General features: G+C 46.4%; 1 protein-coding gene across 9 annotated transcripts in view; it reads left to right on the forward strand.

The window, feature by feature from the left end:
• Nucleotides 1-26,693, forward strand: part of DGKD (diacylglycerol kinase delta) — a 57,333-nt gene that overhangs the window by 2,942 nt on the left and 27,698 nt on the right. For 2 of the 9 annotated variants that reach the window (XM_015277197.4, XM_040706007.2), the window contains exons 2-7: nt 9,015-9,125; nt 9,796-9,876; nt 23,719-23,823; nt 24,442-24,574; nt 25,455-25,561; nt 26,094-26,219. In XM_015277197.4, coding sequence (XP_015132683.1) covers nt 9,015-9,125; nt 9,796-9,876; nt 23,719-23,823; nt 24,442-24,574; nt 25,455-25,561; nt 26,094-26,219 — 663 coding nt within the window. Of the gene's footprint in view, nt 1-6,179; nt 6,583-6,913; nt 8,589-9,014; nt 9,126-9,795; nt 9,877-14,427; nt 14,678-14,994; nt 15,124-16,696; nt 17,111-23,718; nt 23,824-24,441; nt 24,575-25,454; nt 25,562-26,093; nt 26,220-26,693 lie in introns of those variants that run through there. The other 7 variants (XM_004936945.5, XM_422569.7, XM_046898689.1 and 4 more) reach the window with 7 other exon arrangements.

Genomic DNA, 26,693 nt, shown 5'->3' on the forward strand with positions numbered 1-26,693 from the left:
CTGCCGTTGCGCGGGCTGCCAAAGAAGCAGGCAGCACAGAGTGCTTCATCAGCCATTTTGGGACCTGTCAGACTCGTACCAGCATCGTGCAGCTCCAGCCCCTCTCTCGGTGCCAGGTGTGCCCGGCTGCAGCTGGGAGAAGGCCTTCTGCAGTGGGAGGAGGCAAAATAAAACAGGGAAGGGTGCTGCTTGTGGCAGCAGGAGCCCCAAAGCCCTGCTTGTAAGCGGTGCTGGGGGGTCAGCCAGCCCAGGGGTTGCGTGGTCTCGGTGGTGAGCTGGCAAGGAGATGGAGCGCTGAGAGCAGCAGTGGCTGCGAATGGGGAGCGCTGCACTCTGCTGCTCCGGCAGCACGGTGCCCTTCCTCCTTTAGCACTCGATCTTTCATTGTGAGCATCACATTATGGACCTCAGCAAGCAGAGGACGGATGGATAGGTCTTTTTTCTCATTCATCGGCTTGGTGTGATTTGGGCATGCGAGGTTTCGGTTTGTTTACCAGACAGGATTTCAGCGGCGTCCTTGGGTGGCATCAGGAGGAGCTTTTGTTTAGACTATCAGTCTGACTTCTGTTTGCTTTTATGAGCAACTTTTCCATAATTTTTTTTAGCGTTTGTAACCATTTATCAGTACCTTGATCTTTTTAAGGCGAGTTTGCAGTATATATTTCAACGGAGTTGCAAACAGTGAGCAGCTCTCCAGGCTCGCTTGGCTCTTGGAAGCTGTTGCGCTCCGGTAGCAGAGATGTCAGGTTCATTTACACTGAGAAGCAGGATAAATGAGTGGGGCTGTGCTCACTGTGCCTGCTCTGCTGGGCCTCCAATCTCTGTGCCACACTCGTGTGGCTGTTGTGTGGATGGATCTCTGTGCCGGGGCTCTCTGCTGAGCAGCTCTGATGTGTGTGGGCAACAAAATTCAATGGGGGGGGGGGGCAGAGTGTTTCCCCCCCTTGGTGTGCAGGCTGAGCTGTGCTTCTGGACACAGCAGGCGTGTGAGCACCTGAAGGAAGCTCACTCTTTTCTCCTTGAATTGCCTCATGCATAGGAACGTCCTCCTAGGTGAAGGAGTGTTGTTTTTATTTCTGGAGGGCAAATATTTTAAGATTTGCTCAGATGAAATGAGTGGGGAAACAGAACCATTTGCTCGTTGTACACAAGCGCTGAAGTCAGTGTTATGATAAGAAATGATGCATTTCAATAGAGTGACACAGGTGTGAGGGTAAGGATGTCTTCAGGCTAACACCACCAGCAGGCTGCTTCCTCCACCGGGTGCTGAGAAGGGTGGGATTTGAGGTGATGGTACGCTGCTGTAACAGTGCCTGTGCCCCTTGATCTGTGCTACGCTTTGCATGCTCTTTGGGCTCGTCTGCTTGGGAAACCTCCCAGCACCACGCTGCCATTGCTGCACTGTCAGTCTGCCTCGCTGCTGGAGATTTTTGGATGCCATGTGAAAGCAACAGCTGTTACTTCCTTTCTAAAAACAAAACAAAGCACAAAACCACACACGCTTGTAGCTTTTCTCCTTCTAACTATAGCTCAGGTTCCAGGAACTAAAGGGCTCGCATAAAGCGCTTGCCTGTTTTGAGAACATAGATTTACCAATGAGACCACATTGCACAACGCGTGCTGTGAGGCTGGTAACCGTTCCTTCAAACAACATTAGAGACAAAATAAGTATTTTTTATTGCAAGGATTTTGACTTTCATAGAATCACAGAACAGCCTGGGTTGGAAAGGACTACAATGCTCACTGAGTTCCAACCCCCTGCTATGTGCAGGGTTGCTGACCAGCAGACCAGGCTGCCCAGAGCCACATCCAGCCTGGCCTTGAATGCCTCCAGGGATGGGGCATCCACAGCCTCCTTGGGCAACCTGTTCAGTGCGTCACCACCCTCTGGGGGAAAAACTTCCTCCTAATATCCAAGCTAAACCTTCCCTGTCTCAGTTTAAGACCATTGTCCATATGTGGCTCTGCTTGCACTGAGAATGGGTGCAGCTGTCTCCTGATGGAGGAGGTGGCCCTGCAGGCTCAGTATGAGCTTACTGCACCCACGCTCTGCAGCCGTGCTGCCGGCCTGCAGCAGCAGTGCACACGGGGGGACATGTGTAGCTGCACCGGTGATTGGCTGATGTGCCAACAGGCCTTTTGGTTTTGGGGAAAATCTTCTCATTTTGTTGCAGTTGGACAAGCTTTACATCTGCTAACTGTTCTCGTGTTGTAGTTTGCTTTTTTTTTTTTTTTTTTGCTTTTTGTTAAATAAAAAGGAAACACCATCTTGGTTGCATAATGTTTGCATCAGGCACGTTATATTTGAGTCTCGTGAGTTCCGATCAGCTCAGCCATGTCACGCTCTGATGGGGAGCAGTGACACCATCTCCTTTTTGCCCCACGCAGACTGGGTTGCATGCACCTTGCAGGAAAGGCAGCGGGGCAGCTCTGCACCTCGGGGCACACTGCTGGTCCTGGAGGGCAACAAGAAAAAATCTATTCTGTGCTTTTATTAAAAATCAGCCTTCTGGGAACACGTGCCAGAGCTTTCTCTTCTACTCAGCTCAGAGTTAAAGTGGTGTTCCCAGGGCTGCGCCCCTCTCCCCTGTTGTTGCTGGTGCTCATTGCGATGTCTTGGCATGGTCAGAGGTATCTGCAGGACGTTAAAACAGGGGAAGTGGAAAAACAAATGAAAATCTTTGGAGTATCCTTTAAAAGCCATGTCGAATGGATGAGGGAAAAAAAAACTTAAAAGCATAGGTTGTTTAATACATAAATATGGAAAATCTGATAACGACAATTGTTACAGATGAGATAAAAATAAATTCTGTGATACCCTAAGTATTAATTAAGTGGCTGGGGGCCAAGAGCTGCTCTCTGCTCTCAGTGGCGCAGTCCTCCTGGAAGTCCAGTTGCAATGGAAGGTGTGGGGTCTGGCCCTGCTCTACCAGCACTGCCCTGCTGCGGGCACCTGGGGGCTGCTCCTGTGCCTCCCAGTGCTGCGATTTGGTCCTCATCCTCCAGGTAAGGCTTTTGCTTTCTCACATCTTTTTCCCAGACCTGTCCTTTCTGCTGCCTTTTTCCTCCTCACCATCCTGCAGGATAGGAAGGACGGGATGGCGATGTGGGGAGGGGTATAGTTCTGTATGTGTCATTGAAGATGGCAGAAAAAACTAACGGCGTATTTTTTATATTCGTCCTTCAGTGCATGAAGTTCACATTTAATCAGTACCCTTTAAAATTTTCACCTGTTCCAAAGTTTTTGGATAACTTTTAGAACTGTTGCTTTTCCCTGTTGTGGTTATCTCTGCAGATAGATGGGAGCACTTACAGAGGAGAATTGTTCACAGTAGCAGCAGCTGGAACGTGGCATTGAAGGGAGCTGCTTCCAAGACCCTGCTCCATGTCCACCAGCTGCAGTGTTAACTGGTGAAGAACAAGGTGTTTGAGCCTTTTGTTTGCCGGTGCCATGCTGGTTCTAACCGCAGCCTGACTGGGTACAGACTCCTGTTTTTCCACTCATGATCCCAAGAATTACACTACATTTCTGGTGCCAGTACCCGTCACCATCACCTCCAGGGATGGGGCATCTCCTGCTCCCCCATGGTTGTGCTGAGGTCAGCTTCCCAGTGAATAGCACACAGGTTACTAAAACACAGAGGTACTGAGTGGTGTGTGCTGGGGACGCAGACAGCCCTCATGGATATGAGCATGGCTTCTGTCACTGCGCAGCAGGCTCCCAGCCCTCACTTCTGTTTTTGCATTTGATTGTTGTGGCTGACCTCAGATTTTCTTTTTTTTCCCCTTTTTCTGATGTGTTTTTGTTGCAGTGAGTGCACCTAATATCTCATCCTTTTCATAAGAAACAGTAGTGCATTTTTCACTTGTGCAAGATCCAGTGCCTTTAATGCGGAATCGAAAAGCAGGACTGAGCACCCTGTAAGTGCTTGTGCTGTGCTACAGATCTTTGTGTCCCGTACTCAGGACTGCTTTACTGATCCAGATTTCCCCCTCTGTGCTTCCTGGAGTTAATTTCCAGGGTGTGACCACCACTGTCTGCTGGAAGGATGTTGCTCTCGGATTAGCTTGTTAACCCCCAGCCTTTTGACCTCTCATGTCTTATTCTGCAGGCTTGGTTAGATTTATTCCCATAGCCGCTTTGTTGGATTTTCTGTATTTGTACATAATTACCAGTTCTGTATTGATGACCCCAGGGAGCTTTATAGGACTATCCACTCTGGATCCGTGCTTGCCTCAGCGCACCAACAGCACCTTGATGTGGCTACAGTGCCCCACTTGCCCATAGCTGGTGCGTGGTCCCTTGGTGGGTGTATGCAGAGAGAGCCTGTCAGCTCTGCACGTGCCTGGTTATTTGGCCCTGTCCTTCCTGTGCTCTGCTTCTTTAGCTTGCTGTTTGTTGTTTGGCATCAGCACCCAGCTCATGGTTCTGCAGGGTACACAAATAAAAACAATCTGCATCCCACAGTTTTTAATGCTCTGAAGACACATGGCCAACAGAGCAATCCAGATGCTGAAGACTTTGCTATGTAGGATTCTTGCTGTTAGATAGCTTTGAATGTACTCTTGTATGGTTATTTTCTGCCCTTCAGATATTTATAAGCATTGATCAGATCCTCTCTCAGCCTTCTCCAGGCTGAACAGTCCCAGGGCTCTCAGCCTTCCCTCGTAAGGGAGATGCTTCAGGCCCTGACCGTCGTTGTGACCCTCCGTGTTTCCCCATCTCTCTGGATCTATGGGGCCTGGACCACATGCTGCCCTGAGCAGCTGCCCCTGTGAACATGCCGTGACCCAACGGTGCGGTCAGCTGTGCTGTGCTGCTGGGCCTGAGCAGAGTGCTGGTGTTGGGGTGTGCCAGCAGCCTGCTGCCAGTGACTGGAGGCTCAGGCCTATGGGGAGGCTGCTCCTCTGCTTGGCACTGTGGGCATACTGCGTGCAGGAGGAACGGGAGTAACCCGGCGAGCAGCTGAGGCGCAGTGTGATTGCTATTTTTACTAGAACCACTTGTGTTATTGGGGTAAGAAGCATTTCATCTGTGTAGGCTGGCTCTGGGACCTCTGATGTGGGCTATGGGTTGCAGAGGCGCCTCAGACGAGCAATGCTGCAAGAAACAAGAGCGTGTCTGACTGGCTTTGTGCATGCCTACTGCTCGTCTCTTGCTTTGTAGGGTCGTGTGAAGACAAACTAGGCACTGGAGCCCTCTGAAACCATCCCCACAAGGGCAGTGGCAAAGCTTCTGTGTCATGAGTTTGGGGCTAGGCCTTACCTCTGCACCCGTTTTGGCAGGACAGATCTGAGGACATCCTATTTCTCATGTTTACATGGGGATCAGTGATATGGGGGCAGGGGGTTGTGCTGCTTGTGGTGGGCTGAATTTTTGCCTGCAGGAAGTTGCTTTTCTTCAAGGCAACTGATAAATAATGAAATGCCAGAAATTGCTTAGGCCTTCCAGCTGTCAAGTCGTGTTCTTTGCAGAGATGCTGAAGACCCTGCCCTGTGTGCTGACTGTTGCTTTACATTTGTGCATCAGTCTTTTTCATGCCATCCTGTGCTGTGACAAAGGGGTCACCGGTGAAGTCAGCGGCACATCACTGCAGGTTGCTCCAGGAAGACATGTATTTGCCACAGTGTTGTCCACCCATGGCATACCATAGGACGCCAGGGAGAGACATGCAGCTGGATGGCAGCAGCTCCATCAGGGAGGCCCTGATAGGATGGTCTCCTACTCCCACCTCATCATGATTCAGAGCAGTAGCTTTTCCTATAGGATCTGACTAAAAGGGACGTGAAAAATGGCTTCAATTCCTTTTTTTTTTCCTATATGGAAGAAGTAATTCTGCTGTAGTCTCGGTGAGCTGCGTGGCTCCTAGTCTGATCAAAGGAGATCTTCAGATAAGTGTTACAGAGAGGCTGTGAGCAGCAGTGGCTCTCTCTCCCGCTTTCATTTCAGCCATCACCCCGCTGCCAGGCCCTCTCCCCAGCTCATTCTGTTCAGCCGCATTCCTCTGCAAGCAGCAAGTCCTTTGGCTGTAAAATTAGAACAGAGGAGGAGAAAGGCAGCGATGTCTGAATCATTTCATAAAGTCATCTTGATCTTATCTCCAGCCCTTTCCGCCCAAACCCACCAAACTCTTAGCGAGCAGCGTGCCTATAAATAGAAGAGCAGCTCGTGTGGAGCTGGGCAGCTCGGAACCCAGGCTGTTTCTGAGCAGCGCGTGTGAGAGCCGCTGCTCCCCAGCCTTTCATGTCTGAGGTATGCAACAGGGAGGTTTGCTGTAGATAGGGGCTGTGCAGTGACACACACCGCTGGTTAGGGAGGGGCAAAGTGACCTCCGGAATTGTTGCCTTTCGGTTGGAAAAAAAAAAAAGAGAAAAAAAAAAAGAGAGGATGCTGTTTAAATGAGGCATGGAGCAATGCATGGCTTGTGCAGAGGTGAGTGAGCCCCGCAGCCGGAGGAGCAGCAGCACTGGGAGCCCAGGGCACACTGCACTGCGCGTTGCTTATCTGCTGGGCCGGGCAGGAGCGTGGGGCTCTGGCTGACCCCAGCGCAAGAATGTCTGTGAATAAGCAGAGCAGCAAAGGTCTGACATCTCCTGCAAGCTGCTATTTTTGCTCAGGCTGCTGGCTGACTTGCTCTCTTCTGGCTTTGCATCCTGGGAGTCTTCCCCATTCCTTTCTGCCTTCAGTTCATGGCTTTGTAGAATTCAGTGGCTGCTTTCTCTGCCTCGTTTTTTAATGATATGTGCTTTGGCCAAGGAATGCAAAGCGATCCCTCCGTGTTTATGTTTTAATCTGGAATGATCTCTTGCCATTTTTTCATTCCCTTTGCTGTAGCCTTAAGGCTGAGGCAAGCTGCAGAGGTGTGTGATGTGTGTAGCAGAGCAGTCAGGCTGCAGTTGCTCTGTCTCTGAGCCCCGTGCTGGGGGCTCAGGAGTTCACGTGGTAGCTGTACGCTGTGCTCTTGCAGGGCACCGCTCAGCTGGGCAGTGCTGATGTCCTGCATGGCAGGTGGGGGCACGGGGAGTGAGAATGACTTGTGGGGTATCTTGTGAAACATCCCTGGGGTGAATGTCCCTGTCTTGGTTTCTTAGTTCTGGTCTGGATTTCAGGGTTCTTGCAGTAAGGGTGCTGCTGGGTCAGCCTTTGAATTCCGTTTTGAGTTACGCTGAAGCTTCAGATTAAGATCATGGCTGAGCTTCCGATTCTCTGCGTGGTAATATGGAGCCCCAAGTTAGCTTCAAATCTTTGTTCTGAGTATCTCCGCAGTGCTTTTAACTTCGGACGATAAAGGCATCGCCAGATGCCTTATGGCTGCATGCAGCGTGCTCCTGCAGCCGTGTCCCTGCAGTACCAGTGACAGCAGGAGCCGAGAGCCCTTTGGCAACCGCCTCGGATGTGTTAGGAGCGTGTGTGGGAGACCTGAGCTCAGCCTTTGGTTGTGCACTTTGCTGTCTCTCTGCCTTTGTTTCCAGCCCAGTGCAGGAGGGCAGGGGAGGCTGCTGAGTCCAGCATCCCACAGAGCCCGCTCCCCTCCACCCCGTGCTGCAGGCCCTGCAATCTGGGGACGGCCCCGTTCGGCAGGAGAGCGGTCGTGTCAGCAGGCGGATGTTTCTCCTTAGAGTCAGCACTTTCTTCCAAGTGCTTTTTGAGGAAACTCTGAGCTTGGCAAGGGCCGGTGCGTGTGGAAAGTATTAAAATCTGCAGCTGTTTCGAAAAGGAAAGACCCACATTAGAAATATATATAGCATTTTAAAAGCAAGTTTAGTGCCCTGGAAAGGATTTCTAAAACAATGTAAACCCTTTGGATCAGCGAGAGTATTTATTTTGTGCTCTGTAGTAGCCTGGCACTGGACGTGCAGTGCTGTGTGGTGAATTAATTGTTGCTCATCGGCTGACCTAACTGTGTGACAAACCTGAGCTGGATGGAGACCTCGGGCTTGTTGGAAGGGTGTAATTTTCCTGGCATCGAGATACAGAACAACCTGTCTTACAAGATTGCTGGACCATTTGTTCCCTGCGCTCTAACTGGGTGCTTATCACATTCAGCTTTCTCAGGTACAAGTGGGTTCCAAGGGCTGTGTCTTGGAGAGGGAAGTGGGTTCTCATGGTGCTGCACAGCACTGAGGCAGTGCCTCCCACCAGTAACTTGGGGCTGAGCCCTCAGCTCTGGCTTTTCTGCTCTTTGCCTCTCCAAGCTGCAGTTTTTGAGGCTGTTTGGATATAGCTGTTGGTATTCCAAGTCTGTCCTCAGCAAAGGAATCAGATGTATTTGACAAAGTAGAATGAAGTGCATGTGGATTAAATACTTACCCCCATGTATGTGTAGTATGTGAGCGAGCATATGGGACTGTGCATGCTGGTATGACAATCTAGTTATAAAGCAGTAAAAAAAGAAAAGGAAAGAAAAAAAAAAGCCGTGTGCGTAGACAGTTTTGGCACTGCAGCCCTGGGAAATGGCAGGCGGCCAGAGTGTGCTGAGGCAGAGCCAAGGCTGTCTGAAGAACACCAAGCACTGAGGCTGGATGCAGCTCCTTCGCTCCAGTTTCACTCCATCCTGTGTGCCTGCAGCTTGCCAGCTCCTGGCCAGGTAGATGCAGATGATATCACAAAGCAGAACGGGAGATAGGAGCGGAGATGCTATGCTTGTAATGAACTATCAATTAAACGAAAGGCGCTATTAGCTGCACCTGAAATCTGACCTCAGTGAGTTTAACTGTTATGGCCCCCAAGTCACTGTTAGACTTTGCAGTGCTAGTTCAGTCATAAGTGACTTATCTGTGTTGGTATAGCGATAGCGCCAGAGACAAAGATCAGGCCCCACCCCATGTGGGTTATGTGTTGGGATGGTTTGATCTTGATCAGTTCCTCGTTTGTATGAATGAATTTGTTAAGCACTTCCAGCAGAGGGCACTAAGATTATTGGTCTAAAGCTATGATCTCTGTATGGGGAGAAAGTAAAAAGTTCTGGGAAGTAAAATGTGGGCTTCACCTCTGTCCTCTCCTTGTTTTGTAGACTGTCATCAAAGAGGGGATGCTGATGAAACAGACCAGCTCCTTCCAGCGCTGGAAGAGACGATACTTTAAGCTGCGAGGACGAACGCTCTACTATGCAAAAACTGCTAAGGTAAGGTGTTGAAAATGCATTTTGTTCCATGGGAAGAAAGTCAGTGTATGAGTCTTGGAGGCAGATCATGAGAAGAGAGCACGTGTTCTGACAGCACCTTTCTTTGGGTTTTGCAGCTGCTGGAAGCTCCCTGTGTTTCACCTCACACTTTGACCTCCCTGAGGTTTTTTATGTAAAGCATCATGTAGACCTGCGATACTTTTTTTTCCCTCTTAGTGCATTTTATTGGGAAATGGGCAGTGAATCTATAGAAAATGAAGTAGAAAGGAGAGGACATGAATGAAAAGAGGAAATGGAGGGGACAAGGAAGGCAAGAACTTATCAGGCAATCAGAGGGCTGCCATGCATATACAGTATGTTGATAGTTCACTAGATACCGTTCTGACTCCTTTCACTAGAATTAAGCCTACAGTGGGTTCTTTTGGTTTATTTATTTAATTCTTTAAAGTAGTCCCCTAATAAAAATCAAGTCACTGGTTTCACTGTCTGAAGACAGGCAAATGTGAGCACTGCTATATGGAGCTAGGCTTCTGGGTCCTTGTGCTGCTCGTACTGGGCCTTCTCTTTGGATCATGCAAGGCTCTGATGGAGTGTACTAGGTAGGCATACAGTCTGCTGCTTACACAGTGGATTCACTGATTCATTGAGGGTTTCAATTTTTTCTTTCCAGTCCATTATTTTTGATGAGGTGGATCTGACAGATGCCAGTGTGGCAGAATCCAGCACTAAGAACGTCAACAACAGCTTCACGGTAAGATTGTCACGTTATTTTCCATTCTTCTTGCATCTTTCAGTCACTTCCCTTCTCTTTTGCGCAGTTTAAAAACATCTGAACAATCTCCATAACCTACTTACAAAAAAATGTACCTAGACTTATTTTTCCTTCCAGCAGCCATAATTCATCTCTGTGCTCATGGGAAGTACTTCAAGTTGCTATGTCTGATGCTGAAGTTTTGCATTCAAGCTCTTACCTCTAAGCTAGGAGAGTTTGATAGAATCCATATACAATGTGGGACAGAAAAATGTGTTACGCTGAGGGAGTTGAGGGTGGGGGGATGTTTATGCTGGAAGTTTTGCTAAAAGATTTTTTCCCCTCAACTCTGAAAACGTGAACTTCTTTTGCTGACTTTATTTGTGTGTGGCTGTATGTGTGTTTATACGTGCAAGCTATATACAGAGGAAAGCAAAAAGAGGAACAGAGAAAGAAGTTGCGTAGAGATAAACACTCAGCCTCCCAGGGACTCACAAGGGAGGAGGGAGTGAAGAAAGGAAGCAACATTGGTCCAAGGCAACATGAAGGAGGGAGCAGTCCAGGTGGAGGAGGGGAACTGATCCTGCTGTTGACCAAGACTGAGCAGTGTTGCTTGCTCTGCGGTAGTGACCCATTGCTTTAAACAGACGTGTAGCAAAGTGTATTTCCATCGTGCTGCTGTAACCTTTTGCTTTGTAGTACCTGGACAAAGTAGCTGTAGTGCCATCTGTAGATTAAACACGTTTGGAACATTTTCTGCATCAATAATTGGACAAGTAGGATGCTCACCTGCATCTCACAGTAAAGACAGAACAGGTGTCAGTGCATGTGCACAGAGAAGGCTTCTGCAGCAATTTCTGTAGGAGATACGTTTTCAAGAATGTAAAGTTATTTTCCTGTCAATATACATTTTCTCTAGAGTCTTCCTTCAGTTTTTCCATATGTAAAATAAGACTGATTTTTCAGGTTAAGAAAAATGTGCGTTTGCTTATTATTGTAGTTGAGAGAGATAATCTCTGTTGGAGGCACTGGATTTATGCACAGGAGGAAATAACTGTGTTTGCACTCTCGAATTATCCCCTTCTGAGTCCAGAAGTGAGGAGTTACTTCCGTGACTATCATATCACTCTCTGCCAATTCCTGCCTTTCTTAAGGGGTAAAGAATTTAAAGATTACTTGAATATTCAAGCAGCAGAGAGAGTTTGCACTGTCTCCAGCCGACCACTGTATCGTGGGTGCTCAGGTGAACTACAGGAAAACATCTCTCCTCTCTTTGTGTCTTTCTGCTCTGTCTACCATGCGTTACAGCAGGCCTTGTCTGCAGTGTGCCGTGAGCTATAAAAATGCTTTGAAAATCAGAAGGTTGCTGCTGTTGATCTGCCACATCACTGCCATCACTGCTTTGGATTCTTTGCAGTCTTGCAGTTTTCCCTTGGGTTGTTTTTTTGTTGTTGTTATTGTTTGGGTGTTTGTTTGTTTTTTGAGAGCACTGTTTCCCTCCCATACCTTCCCAGCTTAGTTCATTTCTAAAACACAGAGTTCTTGGCATTTTCTTTCCTGTTTCAGATCAGTGGGATTCACTGATGAGGTTTTGCCCTGAAGTGGAAACATCAAACAGTCTGTGTTGTAAAACAGTTACTTTGGAGTTGGATGTGTTTTGGTTGTCTTTCTTTTTCTTTGTGGGAGACTGGCAGTTTTGGATTTAGGAAAACCTGATTTATTTGTGGGTAAACTCATCCGCTGTCCATGCATCTGTTCTGCTTAAGGTAGAGGTTCTACCAGGCAGGAGGTGCCTGGTTTAGTTCATAAGGTGGAATAAGCTCACACTTGGTATTTGTCTGCTTGTTCTATATCTGTTGTCCGGGTTGCCTATCCTCTACCCTAAAACAATTTGTGTTACATAAATGCTTTGAGTCTCCAAACTGTGCTTTTGTTGCTGTTGGAATTTCATCGCTATTGACTGTTCTTTTCTCAGTCTCATACTTCCCTCGGTCAGTTCTTGATTCTACTTCAAATGGAAAAATACAGCTGAAGGCATTGGACAGTAGATCAACTCTGTAGAGAGCTGCATGAGTGACATTCCTCATTCAACAAAGAATAAGGTTAAAAAATAAAGTTGGCAGTAAACTTTCTACATAGGAGTGCTGGCAGCCAGCAGGAGAGAGAGAAAAGTGAATATTAAGATGCAGACCTCTTCCTTTGAAAAGGAGAGCATATGATATGGGTTCTGCTGTTGTTTACTCGGTCACTCTTTCAGCATTTATATCCTGTTTGCACATGCTGTAGTTGGGACAGTTTTCAGGACTGCTACCCAAAGTTAATGGATGCACAACCATAAAACACTGTGGGAACATGTGACTAAGAGCATCCCCGAGTGTAAGATGTTGTGCAGCTGCGTCCCTTGAGAGATGTAAGGAAAAGCTTTATGTTTAGCTATTGTTTCTTTAGGTCAGGCACAGTGGCTGCATTTATTTAGCAGGAAGCCTCTGGGAACAAATCATATAGCAGCCCCACAGCAGGCCTCCCTTCTGAGGAGGATTGTAGATGCAGTATTTGCTTGTTCTGTCACATTTCTGTCATTATAAGACAGAATTAATTCTTTGTGGATGTCTGGGCTGTACGTGACTGGTTCTTTCCGTGTATAATCCCATAGTACCTGCTGTACAGATCTCTCACCAGGGGATTTTGCTACAGCTGCTCTTCCACAGTGCCTCAGAATGAATCTGCTATGGTGCTACCCAGGAGTAACCATGGCATGCACTCTCAGCTTTGTGCTGGCATCGCAGCAGTCTTCCTGGTGAGCTTTTGAGCGAATGGTCACTTCTAGCTGGTTCACATGATGCACCAGGTGTAGTTTTCTCTGTGCAGCACTTGGCTGCAGTGGTTACTGACATTCTATATACTAAAGGGCGATAACCATTTTGCAGAGCTGAGAATAAGTGCAGTGCAGTACTTTGCAATGATAAAGCTATCCGGTAGTTTGTTTGAACTGCCAGACACCATTTCTTCATACTGAGAACAGAAAGGAGCTCTGTTTTTGTTATACCAACATCATAAAACTTCTTTGTATTCTGTGAGGACCTTCAGTAATGGCCAGACACAGTGAGGATGGGAGTTCTCCATGCTTTTGGCTTCATGCAGAAAGCAGAGCTTGTCATTGTGGCATAGTTTGGTGGAACATGCTGATTTAAAACACGTTCTCCTGAGGGAATGCAGAGCCTTCTTTGTTACTCCAGGAAGAGTTCTGCATATTGCCCTGGTACTTCAGACGCATTTATTTCAAGGAGGGTGGTCAGCTTTTATTCTGAATGCTCACCATCAGTGTGTGCCTTCACTTGTATGCCTTGTGAAATGGAGGTCAGAAGCCATGAGTGGGTGAGCTCAATGCCTGACTCTAACTTCTGAGCAGAGTTTACCCTGCCATGCCCTCAGAGCTTCTTGTGAGCTCTGAGAAGCAGATGATTTGGGATCACAGTGGGCATGCAGAGTCTTTCCTCTGAGCAGTCAGCTGTTTCCACGAACTGGTTTTAGTTGCATGGTATAGTTTCACAGTAACTTGATGTTTTGTTGATGTGCCCACCTAATGCTTTACCCTACAGGTGCTCCAGGAGCACAGAAACAAAATGCCTCTGAGGATGCGTTCTACACTTTGAACCCACTATAGTTTTTTCTCCAGGCGATGACAAGAAGCCTGGTTTTTGGAGATACTTTTCTCCAAATGACTGCTTTACCTGTGTCGTGGGCCTGAACTATCTAGCACCCTCCTTCTCTGATACAAAGCCCATAAAATGTGGGTGATAGAGACTGCTTTATTGTATGTTGCCCAGGCAGACATTTTGCCACCATAGCTGTCCACTCAAGAGCCTCTGAAAGGACTTTGGGCCACCTCCATAAGCCCACTTCTGTAAATCTCTGTGTGGTGAACAAATCCTTACTTCTCAGGTTGGTATGTTGGCTGAGGATTTGCTCTCTTCTAGAAGATGCCAGATGAATGAGTCCTGCTGCTTCCGGTGTGATGAGCAAAGCTGATGAAATGAGTTCTTATCAGTTCATTGACCCTTCCTTGGCTTGAGCAGAGCCATGTGTAGCTGAAGGGGGAAAAAAATCTAGTATATGTAATAATAATAGTAATAAAACACTTATAAACAGGAGGGGGCCTAGGAAGAGCCCTTAGATCTTTTCAGGTTCACCTGTTTTGTTTTCGTACGGTTTTCACGTCGTGTTTTTGTGTTTTCTACTTAGCTCTTGCAAATGGCGGTGTGGACTTTCACCCTCATTCATATAACTTTTTACATGGGTTTCAACTTACACTCTCTGGCCTGTCTTACTGAGTGCTTTGAGATCCCACCAGAGAGAGCTCTGTGGAGAGAGATGTGGGTTGTTTGATTTCCTCCAGAAGTTAAGATTGGACGCCGCAAATCATTAAGCACCAGGAGTCATGCTGTTGGCCCTTCCTACATAAGTTAAAGTTTCTTCAGTGGAAGAGGTGGAGCTTGAACTCCTGTGCTCCTGTAAAGCCTTTTCTATTGGGAAGTACCTCTCAGCTCAGCCGCAGACAGGAAGCAGTGTATTATTACAGTCAGTGCCTGCCCCTCTGCTTTGCTGCCAGCAGAAGGAGACTTATCCCAGCTCCTCCTTAAGCAGACAGCTAATCAGCTCGTGGCAAGTGGAACACAACTCGGTCAGACTGAGCACAGAGGGGACTAATCCTGTCCATCGCATGTCAGCCATCTGGTTAGTAGTCTTCGTGAGGGAGTAGGCTGCTCTGGACACTAGTTTAGAGGACGACTGAACATTAAAGGTAAGAGCAGGAGTCTTGAGTTTTCTGGATAGAGTACTGAGAAAAATAGCACCTGTGCCAGCATAAGAGATGATCAGGAGCTCAGATTCTTTGGAATAAGTGTGTTGTACAATCCTGCTGTTTAGTGATCTCTCCTGTCTGGACTTCTGTACTGAAGTTCTCCAGAACTGGTATAAAGGGAAATGTGTCTGCAGTGTTGGAAATGCTGCACCTATCAGTTAAGAAATGCTGTTTATTAACTGATGATTCACCCTAACCGATGTCACAGGAGAGAGGAAGTGCTGAGATTAGGGTAATACCTCTTCTTCAGAGCACTTGTATGACTGAAGGCAGAGAGGGCTGTGGCAGGTTGAGGAGCAGGGGGCTGCTGGTGCTCCTATGGAGAACACACTGTCACCTTGGAGAAGCAGTGTGGATGTCATTCTCCAGCTGGATGGAAGCCTCAGGTGTGCTGCAGTTTTTATCACTGCCAATCTGTTACTTAGAATTGTCTTTGTTCAGCAGCAAAGATTTTGGATCCTGTCTTGTGAAGTTCTGTGTGAGTGACTGTTCTCCTTCAGACTGTATGCTTTTGCTGTATTGTCCCAGGAGTTGTTGATGTTGTGGAGAAAGAGCATAAATCTTCATTTGGGGGTAATTAACCTGTCCTAAAAACTCAGGGCAAGGTGCTGGAGTTGAACAAAATACAGAAGTGCTGAGGGTGTTCCCTTTATGGGGAGAGTGTGTTGATGGCTGCAGATTTGTTTTACAATGAAGTGAGAGTACCTTTGCCTCTCCTGTGATTTTGTGCCAAATTAAATTGCTCATTAGTGCTTTTAATGGGCAGTTATGTCCTTTTTTGCAGAGAAGGCAGCGAAGTCTTCTCTGCAGAACTGGGTGCTGAAGGAGCGAATAGAGCTGTCGAGGCTGCCTGTCAGACAGTACTCACACATTGAGTTCAGGAGCTGTGTGCCTGTATATCACAGAACTTGAAGCAGAGGAACTTGAAACCAGATGAGCTAGAAACAGGAGGAACCTGGATCAGAGGTTACTTGTGCTGGTTTGAAATACAAGCTTTGAGAAAGAGCGTGTGACTTTTGTAAGGAGAAAGAATACAAGAACTTGTGTTGCTGCTTACAGAAGGTCAAGCTTGGACTTGAAGCTTGGGCTCGTAGGGATCAGGGAATTCCATATGGTTTGGCACATGCACAGGTTACCCAAACTGCCCTATATCACCTCAACACTTTGAAAAAGGTGGGTCTTAAATGTACACTGCAGGGAGTAACTGGACTTCTAGCTTTGCTGCTACATCTTCCTCCCCAGCATGGGATGAGAGACCTAGAGAGAAGATGACCACTCTCAGTAGTGAGCAAAAAGATTTCCTAATACTGGGACGTGCTTAGTTACACCAGGCTATCACCAGGTGTCCTGGGGGAGGTGATTCCCCACCCTACTCCTTCCTACACAAACTCGGATTGCCTTGTTAAGGTTTGGAGAAGGGAAAGACAGAGAAGAAGTTTTTTCCCTCCTCCTTTTAAACTGTCTTTTCTAAATTGGAAAAAATTACAGTGCCCACTGGCAAGTCAGCCTTTGCTGGGGGTTGTTGTCTGTTCCACACCCATGTGTGCACACATTCAGAAATCATACACTCTCTGCTAGTGCACTTCATCTGTTTATATTGGCAGCTGTCAGAATTTCCTTTGCAAGCAACTGAAAATATGACTGGAGCCATGCATTGCCATGCCTGGGATCACTCTGCTTTTTTTCCCCCCCTCCCTTCATTAAGTGCAGTTCAGTCCTCATTTCCTATCAGAACCACTGCAATTTCAAAATACTTTGCTATTTTAGTCGGTGGTAATCCAGACTTCAGTACAGTTTTTTCTGCTTGAGAAAAAGCCCTTTGGTAAACAGACCCTTCTGAGTCACTGTTAGTCAGTGAAAATAGTCATTTAAAATCCTTTCATGTCAGGGATTCTTAGGACTCTTAATCCAGCCTCCTACAGGAACTGGTCATTAGGCTGCTCACACTGGAAAGACAGTAGTAGTTCTGCAGAAAAACGCATCTGAGGGAGGACACATGAGAGGAAGGGGAGTCAGAGAGTCTGGAAGAAGTTGCTCTGGGTGGAGAGATCTGGTGATTGCTGTCTGTTACTGAGTGGCTCAGCAATCTGCTAGAGGGTTTTGAAAGAGATGAAGCTGCTGCAAGTGAAAGAGGTCAGACTGAGAGTTATGAACTTTGCCATGAGGTGGGATAGATAGAGGGCTGGAGGGTGAAGGTGGCTGCTTGTGAAGAGCTGTTCGTTGGAGGGAAGTTCACTGCTCTGAAGTTAACGCCTGTTACTGGGAGCAGGTGTTGGATAGCCTGTTTGCTCTGTGTAACCTTTGTGCCGTGGCTGGGGTTTTCTGTGGTTCCCTGAACGAGCCTGCAGATTCCAGCACTTTCTCCCCTTACAGGTGAGGACACAGGCAGAAAAACTCTGGGACACCAGAGGTCACTTGAGTGTGTGGTGAGTGTGTTTTTACGTGCTGTAGGAGAAAGACTTCTTGATGCGTGCATCCTTCTCTGTTTTGATGGACAAGGAGAGGCTTGTGAATTATGATCACAGAAGGAGCTCTGTCTGGTTCTTGTGTCTGTGATGCTTCTACCGTAATTGTGCATGTCAGAGGACTGGTCACAGGGCTGTGAACCCAGGGTGCAGAGCTGCTGGCTTCCTCAGGCTGCTGAAGACAATTCCTTTCCTTCTGTACTAGCTACCAGCCTCTTCATCGCGGCAGGGGTTTCAGGCTGTGAGGAGCTGCTAACAATAGGCTGTCAGTAACAGGTCATTTTCCTACCATAGGCAAGGTCTTCTGTTGCTCAATCCTGTGATTTACTGGTTGCTAGCCTTGATGTGTGTGAGACCACTGAGCCAGCAGCTGTACCACTGGGGAGCACAGACCTGCCCCTCTGTTCCTCACTGCTCTGCTTCTGTTTGAACAAATAGGAAGGTTCATCTAAAATACCCTTCCCAAATGCTCTGCTGTCTTTGAGCAGCATGGTTGTGTTTGGGAACCGTTCCTGGAAGGACTACATCTTTTGGAAGCAGATGAAGATAAGGATGCATGTGTACATCTGCTCCATGAAGAGGAGAGGAAGGGAGGATTGGAGCTGGCACTTGGTGCTGGAGTGCTTTGGCACTTGGCATGGCAGCTGTATGGGTTCCCAGTTGGTACTCTGTCATCCATGTAGATCTCTTGTGATTAGTACGCACGGACTACCAGGATTGTCTGCATTTCATACCTGCTATCAGTGACAGTGTTCTTCTTGCGTGATGTAGATTTTGACAGTCACTAAGTGGTTCCAGAAGTCCTAAAATCTCTGTCTGTGCTCCTCTTACCAATTGCCAAGAGCAAGAATGTGCCTTGTTTAGGAACAGAGTTTCCAGAAGCATGTAGGAATGTGACCCTGGTATGAGAGATGAACATTTTCCCAGGGAACGTGCTGTCTGGTCTGCTTTCCCACTGCTGCATCAGAGTAGATAGGGACTGGGAGAAAACACAGGCAGAGGGTCAGCATGAGCTGGGCTTTATCTGCAAGCACAGCACAGCAGCAGGACATGCCAGTGGCAGCGCTTGGAGAAGGTGGCTTTGTAGCATGTAGCCACCTGGCAGGTGAAGTCCATACTGCAAGAAATGAACCTAATAATGCAAATACATTCCTGAAGTGTTGTAGTACAACGTTGTATGAAAAACTTACTTTTTCTTTCCCCTTCAGGGCAGCATCCAGGTTTCAAGGAAAGAGAATTATACGTGTTCAGCTGTGCTTTGGTGTTTGTAAATATGCTGTGATTCTTAGGTTTAGGAAGCTGTAACTGACCTCAGCAGAGGGTTATCAGGGCTGAAGTTACTGGGAAAACTGGGTGGAGGCTGAACTGCAGATGAGAAGAGGGATGCTCTCTGTGGAGGAAGACAAGCCTCCATCCCCCATGCATGTAAGGGCTGATACTCATGTTAGTTCTCCCTTCAAGTAATGACCCACTAAAATCATGTTGACCAAGTTTTGCTATCCTAATGCTCAGCTTCTCATTGTTTCAGAATTGACAACAGCGTGGCAGGCTTTTGAGATTGTAAGTGTCAGGGACTGGTTGGAGTAAAAAACTCACTGCTTCGTTTTTCCTTTCTTCTCCATTTCATAGAAGGACAGAAGGGTCTGGGTTGGATGCAGCCTTGGAACCCTGCCAGTCCCTACCCCTGCCATGGAGAGGGACGCCTTCCACTACTCCAGGTTGCCTAAAGCCCCATCCAGCCTTCTTTTTGACCTGATGTATTTATCTGGGAGGCAGCACTTACTTTGCCAATACTCAGCCCATTTTGACCCCAGTTGCATTCAGTGCATCTGGTGACTTTGCTGGTTTGTGAACCTTGCTGATGGGCACAGGTGAGGTGTTTTTTCGTATGCCATTGTTTAGCTATCACTGCTGCCTGAACAGGAGCTGAAGTGGGTGAAATGGCTGTTCATCCTCACTGTAACCGCCCAGTCTCTTCCTGAGTGTTTGTGTTCATGGAATGCCCAGAGCTTACTCCAAGATACAGAAACAGAGGCAGTAGTTAGTTGCAGCTGCTGGCTGTTGTCCTTGCCTTTGCCATGTGTAATCAAGCTGAAATTTTTGCTCGCACCAGCACCATTTTCTTAGCTGTTTTATTTTTATAGTTTAGTTCCTTGGCCCGAGCTCCAGAAACTCCTGCTGTCCCTGCATCCAAATCAACTGTTTTGAATCATTTGGGATCTCTTTGGGGGATATATAGCTAACACCTTTGAGCACAGAACTATATTTGAACGGGATATGAGTAAAAAGGAAGCAAGTCAGAGTGAGCAGGTGTTCTCATGCACCTACTTTTAGCTCATCCGAGAAATGTATCACATCAGAAAAACTATATTTAGCAGAGCTGGTTGCCCCCCCCCCCCCCCCCCACCGCCACTTCCCCCTGCAGCACAGCCCCAGCCAGCTCTACCATTGGGCACTGCGATCTGAGCTTGCCTTGCTGTCTCTTGTGGTCGCTGAGCTCACCGACACCGCTCTGGTAGCAAACAGTGCACTGGGACAGGCCGTGGCTTCTTTGCTGAGAAGCTTCTGGGCAGCCAGCAAGTGCCAAAGGGGAAGTGGGCAGAGGTGGCAAAGCTGTCTTTGATGGCAGCAAGAGCAGAGATGAGGATTGTCTTCCAGCTGGTGGGCTGCTCAGGATAGGAAAGCACCAGGGGGTGAAATACAGCAGATTTCTATTTAAAATTTGGGTCTAACATAAGTAGTCTTTTTTGAGCTGCCTTTCTAATCCAATTATTCACAGCTGTTCATTGGAGAAGGACAGCCAGGGACATCCAGTCCGTTTTCAGACTGTAAAATGAGAAAATTTGGGGGGTTGGCTCTGTTGTTTGCCAGCTGGCCTGGTCTGAAATGTCAGTAACAAAGCAGTGTTAGTTTTGGATGGGAGCGTGTGGGTCAACACGGGGTGTGGGGCGAGCTGAGCAGCCTGCTGCGGGGCATGCGCTGCTGGGGAGGGGACGGCGGGGGTGAGGGTGGTTATGGATAAGCATCAGGGGAATATCAGTGTTTCAAGACAGTCGAGAAGCCGTGGTTAGTTTTTTTTTTTAATATGTAGATTTCTTTTGGGTTTTGAGTGATCTGGCTTGTTGAAAACGTGGGCAGACTGGGGCAGCTCCTCCGCACAGCAGTGCTTGCTGGGGGAGCGGTGGGTGTCTCTGTCAGCCCTACCAAAGCTTTGCCAGGGGTTTTGTCTGCAGCAAAGCCTTTGTAAATGAAGTTGTTCCTGACTGGAAATGCCTTTAGGCCTTTCTGGCATTCCTGCCTGCCCGATGGCTCGCAGGACTGATAGCTGATGGGCAGGTTTTGTTCCATGGCTGTTACAGAGCTCTTTGCTGTCAGCATCAGGACGCAGTGAAGTCACTGAGTGCTGATCTCTGGGCCCAGCTGCAGTTGGGTGGGCACCCGGCTCCTGCAAGGGCCGAAATCTGGAGAGCCACACCCAGAGAGCTCAATAGCACTTGGGATCCAAAAACTATGTTCCGTTTTCATATTCCCTTTTTAGGAAGAACGAGCACTTTTAATTTACGTAATTGCTCATATCTAGATAAAATTCAGAGCTATTTCAGCGCAGGAACACTCAGAGTTCTGCCAGTCCCCAGGCGGGCCAAAACTATGAGATTACAAATAAATCCTAAGATTTTGTATTGTCGTTGCATTTATTTTCTTTCTGACTCCTATCAAGGCACCCCCCTGTCCTAGCTGAGGAGCAATCAGATCGTTGTTATTGTGCTCTCCCTTTATATGAGAACAAGAGGTCAGTGGATGACATTACTGCTTTGTAAATTTAGAACAAATAAAAGGAAATGCTACTTCACCTAGTGCGTCGTCATCCTGTGGAATACACTGTTCCAGGATGTTAGTCAAAAGCTGTGCCTGGAACATAAAAAATAGCCAGACCGTGCTCCTAGCTGGCTGCATGTGCCCCAGGGGCTGCCCGGCCACGTGGCTCAGAGCAGCGGCTGTGCTGTGGGCAGCACTGGGGCTCCTGCCTGGGGAGGGACAGCTTCTTAGGGGGAAGATTGCCAGGGCTCCTTCTGGTGGTGATGAGGATGGCTTCTTGCTGATGTGGGACGTCAGACTGATCATTGGCCTCACCCAGCCGGCACAGAGTATGTAATGGTTCCTGAATTCCTAATTATCCTCAGTAAAACACTTAAGTGTAACATCACCGCAGGTTAAGCAGAAAACCAGCTTTGTGTGCTTGCTTTGTTTCCCCAGAGAGTCCTTACACTAGTTATGCTAAAATCTTATCTGTCCTTCGCAGTGAAGCCTGATTGCCCCAGTTGGTCCTCCTTAGAACAAGAGTGAGATCTGAGATCTTACTCTACTTCCCATCTCTGATAATACTGCTAAATCCCAATGCAAATGTTGGTTTAGTGCTGAGTGATAGGGAATGTTGTTCATAAATTCATCTCGCACAAAGCGGTGTTTTATTTACAGTTCTGTAGTTATACAATAGACCCTTTATTTTAATTCTGTGACTCTTTGTCTGGATGGTTCAAGTATGAAGACCTTGATCTCTTTGTTTGTCCTCTGCCTTACAAGCTTATGACTTTATTTGTTCAGCAGAAGGTTGTCTGATGCTGAACATGGAGATTTTAAAGCTGATGCAGTGGATGTTTTCAGGTGGTGGTGATTCCTCTGTTTGACTCTCTCCAGTGACCCAGGAAGTCTGTAGCCTCAGAAATGAGCTCTTGGCTAAATTCTCTGCACTTCTGTCTGTTATACCATTGGTTTAGATTTCACGTCTTTCAGAATGACTTAAAAATAATACTTTGCATTTGCCTTTTTTTAACTGAAAAGAGAAATAGGAAAAAGTACGGCACGGAATGAGTGTGCTGTTGATAATTAGCGTCACCAGCTGCTTTAAATTATTTTTCCCCTCTGCCCAAGAGCATGCCAGTGACTTGTTGAGTGAACTGGTAGCTCCTCATCCAAAATTGCTCCTTTTGAAGCAATAAAAGGTCCTTGGAAGCTTGGACTTTCCATAGGGTACTGCTATATGTAGGCATTTATGGATGTTCCAGCATGGGGCCCTGCTCTGCTTCATTTTTGTTGGATAATTTTGCTCAAATAACAACATGCATGCTGAAACTGTGTTTCTAAAATGGGTACCTCTTTACTGTTGGTGTCCATAGTGTGTTTTTCTAGGGGCTCGCAGTACCTCTCAGTAAAATTTGTTATTGCAGGTGAATGCTACAGTCTGTCCTACAAAAAGAAATAGATTCTGAAAACTGAAATAAAGCAGAATCTTCTAGATACATCTTTTTTTATGGATGTTACATCTACACTTCTTACCATGCACTCCAAGCCATTTGGACATTCGACTTCTGCTGTTTTTTAGTCTGTTATATGGATCACAATGAGAGAAGTGAGAAAGAGAACAGAAAACAAGTAGTTAGCAGGTCTTATACCAGGGTGTGCGTGGGCTCTTTGTGTTCCTGAGCAGCACCCCTTGGCATGCCTAGGAGGGCACACAGATCTCATCCACCTCACTTTGTCCTACTTCGTGTTAATCCTGAGTTTCAGATGATGGGGCAGTCTGCTGGAAAACCAAACTGTATGGACAAATATTTTTTTTCTTAAGTGTTACAGAATGTGGAAGGATGCAGAAGGGAAGGTTGTAGAGTTGACACATAAGAGAGTGTTAGGAAGATAACTACAGTGTGGGGAAGAAAGGCTTTTGTCTTTGGAAAAATAGATGTTGGTTTACTGTCAAGTCTTGACCCCAGATGAATGGACAACCCTATGGATGTGGTCCCCTGAAGAGCCAGGAGCTTTTATTTCTCTCTGCTGCTGCCATGTGATAAACCAAGAGAGCATCGGTGGTAGCTGTGTGGAAGCATGGCTGCCTCCCTGGGCCGATAGCATCCTTGGCATGGGGTCTGGCTACCATGGAGCAGCAGCCCAGGGTAGAAACACGTGATCCGTTGGGGTCACCCTTGGTATGTCAGTCACTGAGCTGATGAGGTGTTGGTTTGTCTACCAGTTTTAGGATTTTGCACTCTTAAATGCCTAGTGTTGTACTTTTGGTCTGATATACCAAATATGTTCCCTAGTTTGTTAATTGATAGGAAGTGGTGTATTGTGCCATTAACGAAGTATTTTAATGTTGTTGTCAATTTAAAAAGTACTTAAAAAAAAAAAAACAACTAATGGAAGATCTGCATGTGCAGTATATTAACTCTTACTGTTCTGTGCTTGATTTGTGTTGTGCTATTACTCAGATATGAGGCATTTCTTTACTCAGTTCTGTATTGAGAATGAGAACTAATATCTCTGTGGTTCTGTAAATTTAGCAGAAGAATTAATGTAAGCTATGGTAGAAGAGAAACATAGCTGAAAGATGTAAATGACTTGTGTTGTGCAGCTTGTTGTCTCTGAAAATAGCGTCAGTAAACTGCACTAGTGATAACATGTTCTCTCCCTGTCTCTCACTGATGTGCCCAGTGTGCACATTAATTGTCTCTCTCTCTTCAGATTATCACTCCATGTCGGAAGCTCATCCTTTGTGCTGATAACAGAAAAGAGATGGAAGATTGGATTGCAGCACTGAAGACTGTACAGAACCGTGAACATTTTGAGGTAATGGGAAAACATGTTCCTTGTACTCTGTGCATCCTCTCCTAAGCAGCTGCTTGTTATGAAACATAAAATTAATTATTCCATTGTCTTTTTACTCTTCAGTTAACCTTCCTGTCTTAATTCACATCTTGCCTGCTTGCCGTTTGGCTTATTTCAGTCTATCTGTTTGCCTTCTGGGACTTTAATTAGACCAGCACTGCCACCAAAAAAGAGCTGTCTGTGTTCTTCCCTCCTTGAAGCTTGTCTCCCTCTGCTGTGCTGGCACAACCATTCCTCTGCTATGCTGAATCGAGGAACTGGTCCTGCTGAAAACTTAATCAAAAAAACCAAAATGGGAATGGGGAAGGATCGACATCAGCAGATAAGTTCTCCAGCTTGTTTGCATATGCACACTTGCAGTGAGACAAGCAGGGGAAGTAGCACAGGAACAAGCGATCTCTTCTGGCTTAAAGAGCTTCTGGAGCTACTGTGTGTAAACTGCATGTGGCCAAATTATTCCCCAGTAGAAGCATTGTATTTCTGCCTTTTCTCACTGCTCTATGCAAGTCTTTGTTCTAAGGGAAAAAACAGTCTTGTGTTGCTACCTTAGATTTTTCTATAATACGTTTATTTTATTAGTCTACCCAGTACAGCATGGACCATTTCTCAGGGATGCACAACTGGTACGCCTGCTCACACGCTCGGCCAACATACTGCAATGTGTGTCGGGAAGCGTTATCTGGAGTCACATCACATGGGCTCTCATGTGAAGGTAAGTGTTGCTTTGTCTCCTGTTTTGGGAGCAGCATCTTGATAGCTTGATGAGGTGTCCCAGAGGACTTTTAAGAGGAATATTGTTAACATCTGCAAGAAGGTGATGTAGAAAGGTGCTGTATAATAAACCTGAGAGAGCCACAGGCTGTATATGAAACTGGAGGTCTCTTTTTGACCTGGTGCTGCATCACTCTGCTGCTGAATCCCTTTTGGCTTCTCAGGCAAGTTTCACATAGAAGTCTTCTTGGCATTTTGTTTAAAAAAAGAGAAAAGTAGAAATGGTGACATCTTTATACTGATTTTAGTATTGGACTTGATGGTAATATGGCTGATTTTTTTTTCATTACCCAACTACTGCCATCCCTTAGTAAAATCATACTTCTGAAATTAACAAGGATGTAATTCTCAGTGATCAGATAAAATAATTATAAGAATGCTCTTTTTTATAATAACATTCATATTGATAAGAACATCCTTGTTAAATGCTTAAATAAATGCTAGGATTGGACTTTATTTTTTCAACTTTGCTATAGCACACATGCCTGCCTGGGCGCAGCTCATACCTCTAGCATGAATGAGGCTACTTTCACACTCTGTAAAATGACATAGGTGTGTATGACTTCATAAATCATGCCAAATTGAACAAGGTGATAGTGAAACTTCGTGCAACTGGTGAAACTGATGAGGCAAGGATTAATAACTAGCTCATCTAACTCAGTATGCTTAGAGTTTGGTAGTTTTGGCAGTGCTAACAAGACTGATGTGTGCCCATGCTTTCTTTTGGAGCCAAGTATGGTCACCTGGGAGACAGCTTTTGCACAAACTGCCACATTACATGTTCTAAAGCTGGATTAATATGTTGTTCTTTTTCTCTCTAGTGTGCAAGTTTAAAGCCCACAAGCGGTGCGCTGTGCGAGCCACCAATAATTGCAAGTGGACAACTCTGGCCTCTATCGGGAAAGATATCATTGAGGATGAAGATGGGGTAGGCATTAATCTTAACTCTTCTAGCCTTAACTCGATGTGGAAGCACTGGTATGTGCTTTCTGCACTGTACAAATGCCACTTGTGCCTTTGTGTGTTAGTGGTGTGGTATAGGCAAGAAATTCAGTGTGAAAAGTCCAACCAAGGCAGCAAGGATTCCCTAATACCAAGAGATGCTTGCTGTGGACTAGGGGGAGTTGAGGTTAAATTATTGGAGGCATAAGGAGCCTGGTTTGAGTTTTGGCAAAGGAAAGGCAAGTGAGTGGTTGGAACATTATCTTATTATATCGAATGTCTGATGCAAGTCTTTGTTTCCTGAGTAGCCTTGGTCAATCACCTGATCTCTGCATTTGAGCATGGTGTAAACTGCCAAAAGAGATTTTTGGGTGTTTTCTCGAAATTGCCCATGCTGTCCTCACAGAGTGCATGTAAAGGCTTGCACTGTGTATATGTGAAAGCCACAGTGCATACTGCAGCCTTGAGTTACATGCTGGTAAGTCCATGGTGGTTCTCCGTCTCTGTTCCATTTGCAGATCTCAATGCCACATCAGTGGTTGGAAGGAAACCTGCCCGTGAGTGCCAAATGCACTGTGTGTGATAAAACCTGTGGCAGCGTCCTGCGTTTGCAAGACTGGCGCTGCCTTTGGTGCAAAGCCATGGTAAGTTGAATGAACGTGATAATTCCAGCAAAAGGTAGTCTTCGATCAGCTCTATAGTGTGTTCCTTTAATGACGTTTACTTAAAATGAAATCTCTAACAATGCTGACAGTATTTGCTCTGAAGGACTTCACTGTGTTCTCCAGGTGATAAACAGTCTGCAAGAGGTAGGAATTTAAATCATGCTGAAAAGCACCACTGTGATTTATGAAAGTAAGACCTGAAATTAACACCTGGCTTCTCTGCAAACTCATTTTCTTTTGATAGTGAGCTTTTGTACAAGAATAATTATTGTAGATATGAATCAGTGCCTCAGGTATGGGAGATCTCAGATTTTAAAGAACCACTATTTGGCTGTTCTACAAGTTGAAAAGATGTATCAAAAAAGATTATGAAGACTACAAAGCTATTTTGATAATAGTAATTTCCTTTCCCGTTGCAGTAGGTTTATCTTGCCTAACCACTGTAGTGGTACA

Source organism: Gallus gallus, chromosome 9 (assembly GCF_016699485.2).
Source record: "Gallus gallus isolate bGalGal1 chromosome 9, bGalGal1.mat.broiler.GRCg7b, whole genome shotgun sequence".
Taxonomy (NCBI): Eukaryota; Metazoa; Chordata; class Aves; order Galliformes; family Phasianidae; genus Gallus; species Gallus gallus.